Source organism: Tasmannia lanceolata, unplaced genomic scaffold, assembly GCF_043159265.1.
Source record: "Tasmannia lanceolata isolate RefF3 unplaced genomic scaffold, GAP_Taslan_0.1 ptg000018l, whole genome shotgun sequence".
Taxonomy (NCBI): Eukaryota; Viridiplantae; Streptophyta; class Magnoliopsida; order Canellales; family Winteraceae; genus Tasmannia; species Tasmannia lanceolata.
The window spans coordinates 54634764-54643048 of NW_027518695.1; the positions used below are offsets into that span (position 1 = coordinate 54634764).

At 43.1% G+C, this 8285-nt stretch overlaps 1 protein-coding gene across 1 annotated transcript; it reads right to left on the reverse strand.

Annotated features, from left to right (window-relative positions):
• Positions 1-4317: 4317 nt before the first annotated feature.
• LOC143850469 (uncharacterized) lies at positions 4318-7630 on the reverse strand. Its single transcript, XM_077359719.1, has 6 exons — positions 7335-7630; positions 7032-7238; positions 5895-6926; positions 5435-5786; positions 4553-5341; positions 4318-4428 (listed from the first exon to the last, which is right to left on the reverse strand). Exons 1-6 carry the CDS (start codon positions 7628-7630, stop codon positions 4420-4422), a joined length of 2685 nt encoding a protein of 894 aa, XP_077215834.1. The 3' UTR covers positions 4318-4419.
• Positions 7631-8285: the final 655 nt, after the last annotated feature.

An 8285-nucleotide genomic window follows, 5' to 3' on the forward strand; every position in this document is an offset into this window, starting at 1 on the left:
AGAAGAATTTCTGTCGGTGCTTACTCAGACTTTTGAAGTAGTGCTGCCGAAGAAATGAAAGTCTTGTTGGCTTTCAGAGGTTCTGTCCTTTATGAAGTCACTGCCATGACCAAATTGCCTTTTCAGGTTTTCGATTTGGCGGACCGCATGCCTTAATTTTTGCCTAAGCCGCCCTTTCAGGTTTTCAGCTTAGCAGGCGAATGACCCTAACTTTTGCCTAGACCGCCCTTGCAGGTTTTCAGTCTAGCGGGTCTAAGACTCCATTATTTTTTTTATTTTCTTTCTGTTTCTCTACAAACCTGGGCCTAAGTACACTAGAGGGATTTTTAGGTATGCTTGGGTTCAAACAGGTTAATATTTGGTAAGTTTTCATGTATTTGACCGAATCTGGCCTTCCAGACTGCCTACGTATCCCCAAAGAAATGAGAATCAGGTCCGCGTAGTTCGCCCATTTGGGTTTCAAAAAATGTTTGTTTTGTTTCTTTCTTTTTGGAGGATTTGAAAGTCTTGAAGGATTTGACCGAACCCGAATTGATCAGGCTACCTACGTACCCTGTAAAGAGGGATCAGGTCATGACGTAGTTCAGGTTCAATATTTTTTATGACGCAAGTCATAAAAGATGCCCCTGGTTTAAGTTTATCAAAGAAAGAATGTTTTTATTTTTAGGCTCAAAGTGTTTGCAAATGATTTTTGACTTTGAGGTTGTTGGCTTTTAAGCTCTGATCGATCAAAGACGGCCTCCTGGTGTATCTAAGCATAGTACTTTTTTAGTTGATCCAGGTTTGTAGGTTCTGTTAATTTTTCTCCATTTTCATTGAGGAGTCTTACGGCTTTTCCAGGCAGGACTTCATCAACAATATAAGGACCAGACCAATTTGGTCTGAACTTCCCTCTGGGATCAAACACCGGTGCCCTGTAAGACTTCAAGACGAGATCTCCTGGTTTCAGGTCCCGGACCTTGACTTTCTTGTTAAAGGCTCTTTCAATTCTTCTCTGATACCCTTGGATGTGATACAAGGCTCTCAGCCTTTTTTCATCAATCATCTGCAATTCCTGATGTCTGGCTTTGGCCCACTCAGACTCTGGCAGATTTGCTTCCATCATAACTCTTAGAGACGGGATTCTCACTTCAACAGGGAGGACTGCTTCCATTCCATACACCAGAGAATATGGAGTTACACCTGTAGAAGATCTGATCGATGTCCTGTAAGCCCACAAAGCAAAAGGAAGCTTGTTCGACCAGTCCTTATAAGTCTCGGTCATCTTACTGATTATGACCTTGATATTCTTATTCGCTGCTTCTACAACCCCGTTTGTCTGTGGTCTGTAAGGAGATGACTTGTGATGCTTGATTTTAAACTCTTCGCACAGGTGCACTACTTCTTTCTTGAAATGAGATCCATTATCAGAAATCAATTCATGAGGTACTCCATATCTGCAAATGATGTTTGCACGTATGAACTTCGCAACTGTATTGGAAGTTATGGAAGCATATGAAGCAGCTTCTATCCACTTCGTGAAATAATCAATGGCCACCAAGATGTACTCGTGCCCACTTGACGATTTGGGATAGACTTTGCCAATGATATCAATTCCCCATACTGAGAATGGCCATGGCGAGGTCATAGAATGCAGCTCTGACGGAGGCACATGAATAAGATTCGCATAGACTTGGCATTTATGACATTTCTTCACGAATGCGAAACAATCTGTTTCCATTGTGGGCCAATAGAATCCAAGTCTTAGGATCTTCCTTGACAACATTTTACCGTTCATGTGAGGACCACACATACCTTCATGTGTTTGTTCTATGAGCTCTGCAGCCTGATCTTCATCAACACACAGAAGCTGAATACCGTCAAATGACCTTCTGTACAACTCTTCACCACAAATGATGAAGTTGGCAGCGAACTTCTGAAGAGTTTTCCTCTCTTTGCTGGAAGCTTCAAGCGGATGCCCCTTGCCTGAAATGAAATTTCTGATATCTGTATACCATGGCTTTCCATCTGGACACCTGGCAGATATTTCAATGGCATTCACATGTGCTGGAGCCCATTGCAACCTTACAGCTAAAGGTTGAACCTCCATTGTAGCAGAAATGTCCAACATTGATGCCAGAGTAGCCAGAGCATCAGCAAAGTGATTTCTTGTCCTCGACAGATGAGTGAAGGTGACATTCCTGAACTTTTTGACCAGAGATTCGAGATAAGTATGATATGAGATCAACCTCGCCTCCTTTGTCTTCCAATCCCCATTTATTTGACAAATGATCAGGATTGAATCTCCGAATACGTCGATGTCTTGAATTCGCAAAGCCAAAGCTGCCTCAAGTCCTGCGATGCATGCTTCATATTCTGCCATGTTATTGGTGCACTCAAATTGCAACTTGATGGATAATGGAATGTACTCCTTCTTTGGAGATACCAAAACTGCCCCTATTCCTTGACCGTGATTATTGACAGCTCCGTCAAAGTACATAAGCCACTTGGAACTCAGAGTTTCTTCTTCAATGTCCATAATCTCTTCATCAGGAAAATCAGCCTTCAGAAAAGCATTCTCTTCAATAGGAGCATCAGCCAGCTGTTCAGCAATGACCCGTCCCTTAATTGATTTCTGAGTGACATAAGTGATGTCAAACTCAGACAACAATAGCAACCATCTGGCTGTTCTTCCAGTAAGAGCAGGTTTTTCGAACAAATATTTCAACGGATCCATCCGTGAGAGCAAAAATATCTTGTTCGACAGAAGATAATGTCTAAGCCTTTGAGTCGCCCAGACCAATGCTAAACACGTCTTTTCCAAGACAGTGTACTTGATTTCATATTCCAACATTTTCTTACTGATGTAGTAAATGGGCTTTTCTTTCTTAGACCCTGCCTCCTGCTGAGCAAGCATACAACCCATTGCTGTATCCGTGATGGACAAATACATCAACAACGGTTGACCAGGAATGACCGGGGATAAGACAGGAGGCAAAGACAAACATTGCTTGACTTTTTCAAATGCTTCCTGACATTCTTCATTCCATTTCTTGGAAGAATTCTTTTTTAATAACTTGAAGATGGGTTCACACGTCATAGTTAAATGAGATATGAATCTCCTCAAATATTGCACTTTGCCAAGGAATCCACGAATCTGCTTTTCTGTCTTTGGTGGTTGCATTTCTTGGATAGCCTTGATCTTCTGAGGGTCTACTTCGATTCCTCTTTCACTGACCATGAATCCAAGCAACTTCCCTGACGTGACCCCAAATACACATTTATTAGGGTTCAAGCGAAGCTGAAACTTTCGGATTCGCTCAAAAAACTTTCTCAAAGCGACTGTATGCTCTGGCCGAGTCCTGCCTTTGACAATCATGTCATCTACATAGACCTCGACTTCTTTGTGAATCATGTCATGAAGAAGAGTAGTCGCAGCTCTCTGATAGGTGGCACCAGCATTCTTGAGACCAAATGGCATCACTCTGTAGCAATACGTCCCCCACTGAGTAATGAATGCCGTCTTCATCATATCCTCAGGCGCCATTTTGATTTGATTATACCCTGAGAATCCATCCATAAAGGATAAGAGTGCATGTCCAGCGGTATTGTCAACCAAGAGATCAATGTTCGGAAGCGGAAAATCATCTTTCGGACTGGCCTTGTTCAGATCTCTGAAATCGACACACATCCTGACTTTTCCATCTTTCTTGGGCACAGGTACAATATTTGCAAGCCATTCAGGGTACTCGACTACTTCGATGAATTTCACTTCGAGTAGTTTCTTAACCTCGTCATGAACTTTCAACTCCCATTCTGTTTTAAGTTTCCGGAGTTTTTGCTTCTTAGGCTTGATGCCAGGGATTAGAGGTAATTTGTGTTGGACAATATCCTCGCTCAATCCCGGCATGTCGTCGTAAGACCAAGCAAAAACCTCCTTAAACTCTTTTAGCAAGGTGATTAATTCTTCACGCTCCTCAGGAGATAAAATTTTGCCAATTCGTATTTCCCGAATTAAGGTTTCATCACCTATATTTACCGTTTCAATTTCCTCTTCAAGTGGTTTAGCTCGGTGACTCTCCTCTTGTTGAATCATATGCTTGATTTCAAGGGGAGTTTCATCGGCTTCCTCATTAGAGGGGGAGTCTTGATTATCATTATTAGTTACTTGATCAAGTTCAGAAGCAGAATCAGCAGAAGAGACAAGTACAGGAATATAAGCAAAAGAGTCTTTTATTTCGTCAGAATCAATGATTACATCAGATGACTCGCCCACATCAGGCGTTACAGACTCTGAAACAGAATGAAAAAATAAGTCGACATCAGTATCGACACAACCAGAAATATACACAGACGAAGAATCAATGAATACGTCCTCAGACTTGGACTCGACACCATCAAGGACAGACTCGTCATCCACTCCAGAGGTAGACCCGACCTCTACAGTACCTGCATCAAAAGAAAAGTTAGAAATGACAGACTCTGGGACGGACTCAGAAACTGACACAAATTTTGAAACAACTGACTCTTTTGAAGAGACTGGAGTATACTGAAGGACTACTTGGGGTATAACCTGTGAGGTCCAGTTATCCAGAGGTCCCTCGGCTGGGGTGATATAGTCCTCTGGGTTCACAAAAGGTGCGTCTCTTCCAATCATAGCAATGACCGGTGCCTCAGTTTGAAACAAAGAATTCAGGAGTTCTGGCTCAAAGTTCTCAACCCAGTCTGAGTCTGGTTCCTCTGTCACTACTGCCTCTGTAATCTGCTTACTGTAAAATTCTGCTGGCAGCTCATCTGCAAAGAAAATCTCAAGACCCGGCAGCTTGGTCCCATTCTCATCATACCATGGCTCTGAGAAACCATAATAAGGGCAATCAGCTCCCTCTTTTCGGAATCTACCATTCATGACTTTGCTGAAAGGTCCCATTGGAAACTCTAAACCTTTGCGGCGACATTCTGCCCATTTAAACATGTAGGCTCTCATTTCTTGCACCTCCTTGCGAGTCGGCTTGTATCCCAACCCAAACAACCCATCAGATGCTTTCAACTCGGGCCGCTCAATCGGACCCTGCATATTCTTTCCCAAACCTGCCCCTGGGAGATACCCAAATCGGCGCATCATCTTGACTACCCGAGTATTAGTGCTAGAAAGAAACATAATTTCTTCATTCATAGCTTCTTTCATGGTGATAGCTGAAACCTCCACTGAAAATCCTGTCAGACTGATATCTCTTGTATTTTCAGTAACAAGCTCTTGAGATATTTGTCCGACTTCTGGCTCAGGATCTCCTTTAACTGTGATCACCCGATTGTTTCGAATGAATTTCAGTTTTTGATGAAGTGTGGAAGGGATAACTCCAACCTTGTGCAGCCAAGGTCGACCAAGCAATAGACAAAAAGAAGTCTTGATATCCAACACTTGAAATTCAATGTCAAAGGTTTCTCCTCCAATGACAATCTCAGTAGCCAAGGTTCCAATAACGTCCCTTCGAGTACCATCATATGCTAGTATACCCTGCTCAGACGGAATAAAATCTTCAGGCCCAAACCCCAGAGTAGTGGCAGTGCTCAAAGGACACACGTTCAAAGCTGACCCATTGTCTACCAGTACTTCTGATACTTTCTTCTGGTTGCAAAGCAGGGTAATTTTGAGAGGACGAGTATGGTCCTTCCCTTCTGACGGCAAATCCTCGTCTGAGAAAGACAAAGCTTTTGAAGCTTTGGTCATGGCTACCAGACCGACCAACTCGTCTGGAGTAATCTCAACTGATACTTGAGACGAATTCAACTCACGAAGTACAACTTGTCTGTGCTTCGGCGATGCCATCAGTAAACCCCAAATTGAAACATTAGCTTGGGTTTTCTTAAGCTGATTCAGTAGGTTATCTTCCTCTTCATCAAGTCTTTGTTTCTGCCTCTGACTGTCAACCCCTCTTGCAACTTCAGCGGGATTTTCAACTCTAAGCTCAGCTGGTTTGAAGACTCGTCCACCCCGTGTGACGTGGCGGAGCTCATCACATTGATCGTTTAGGAGTAACAGATCTTCATCATCTATCTTAAGGATGTATGGGGTTTGTATCTCTTCTTCCTCATCATCACTCACCCTTAAGACGTACAGAGATTCAGATTCTTTCTCTTCATCCTCACACTGGAAAACATATGACTGGTTTGATGGCCCAGCCACATCAGGGTCGTTCCAGGATAAAACATACGGCCTTTCGGATTCTGCCAACTGATCTCCTTCTTCAAATTTCCAGACATAGGGTTCTTCGGATTCCACAGCACATATGAAGGAAGCCGGATCAATGATAGACTCCTCGGCGCAAATGACATTGACCGAGGATGGAGGCGGCATTGCATGCGTAGGAAGGGGGTTTCTAGTTACATTTGGTAACTCGATTGACAGTTCCTTCCTATCGATCATGTTCTGTATTTGGTGTTTCAAAGCTAAACACCTGTCAGTGATATGGCCCGTGTTGCGGTGATAATCACAGAACTGATCCTCTCTCCAGGATCTCGGCAACGGGTTGGGAGGAGGCTTAATGTCAGGCAGCTTGATCTTCTTGTCCTTCAATAGCTTCTTCAAAGCTACGGACAAAGAATACGGAAGGGGATCAAAATGACGAAGAGGCTTCTGCTCCATTGTCGGCCTTCTTACTTCAGTAACTACTCTGGGTGGGGGCGGCCTGACATAATTGACATTATGGACCTCTTTCGGCGCTATCACAGGTCGCTTCCCTTCTCTGCCATCTGACGACACTCTTGATCTCAGGCCCTTAGCCAATGCATCTTCTATCTGGGTCCCAGTTTTAATGAGATGGTTAAAATCGAGGAAATACTGGATAGCCATATGGTGGTAATATTGTGGTGATAGATTTTTCACCACAATCTTGATCTGATCCTCATCTGACAACCGATGAGTCATTTGGGCAGCTTTCCTTCTCCATCTACGGATGAAGGAAGTGAAGGTTTCATTATGGCCCTGTTTCAAAGCCTTCAAATCTCTCTTAGTCACGTCGATTCCCTCCTCCATGGAGAACTGCTCAACGAACCTATTTGCAATATTCTCTAGAGTTCGGATCTCCTCTGACTTTAAGCTCAAGAACCACTTTTTAGCCACTCCGACCAAAGATCTGGGAAATAATAGAGCAACTTGCTCCGGAGATAGACCATGTTGTTGTAAAAGCGGAAGAACTGACATTAGATGGCTTCGAGGACACCCGGTCCCATCGTATTTATCCATGTCTGGAACTTTGAATCTAGGAGGCAATGTGACTCCCGGATATAACATAAAATCGGCCATGTTCAACTTTTTCGGGCCTTGAAATTTTATGTTTTCCATCTCTTGGGCCAGCCTATCCATTCTGTCCGCCATCGCTCTGTCCTCATTGGCTCTATTCAGATTAGGATGACGATTTTCTTCTTCATACTGCTCATTATCAAGATCGTCTTCGACGTTCAAGACCGCAGGCCCGGCCATTGCAGGAGGGGGAGGAGGTATAACTGATGGGTGCTGAGCTACATGTTCTCTGGAAGTAGACTCTCTGTCATTTTTCAGACGGGCTATCTCTTCATTCATATTATTCATCTGTTGAAGCATAGCCTTCATCATCTCACTCATCTCAGCTATAGCGTTTCCAGAGTCAGCCATCTGTGCAATAGGAAATTGGACAGGCGAAGGGATTTCCTGGAGATTGGAGAAAGGTAATGCAGGGGAGGTAAAAGAAATTGGTGAGGAAGAAAAACGACTCAGCCTGGAATCAGCGGACTGACGGGACCAGGTTGATTTTGAAACGAGGATTTTCTTAGGAGCAATGGCTGCTCAATCAAGAATCCTGATATGGAAATATAAACACTAGATTAAAACTTTGATAATCGAGATAAACTATTTTGATCAAATAATGACAAAAGAGACAAAAACATACTTTCATTAATAAAATTCGAATTGTGATTACAAAGGATGAAAAATATTAATCTCTAATCACAACTGGATAACAGACTCACAAAAATGAGAAATGCAAAAATCAGAATAACAAAACATGATACGGATCTTCAAGGTTCCTCAATCCGAACTCTTTTGCTTGCGGGCTTTTCCGATATTTCTCCACGTCGGAATTTGCGAGATAAACCTAACCTTCTTTCTACATTTTTGTTTCCCCAAGCAGCCACAATGGATCGGACGAGATCAGGAGTGAGATCTTCACAAAGAGGAGGGACTATGATTCCGGGAGGACACGGAATTCCCGTAATCTGGTGGAGAATTCGCATGGGTGCATAAAAGGAAGATTTCTCGGTACCCATGAGGT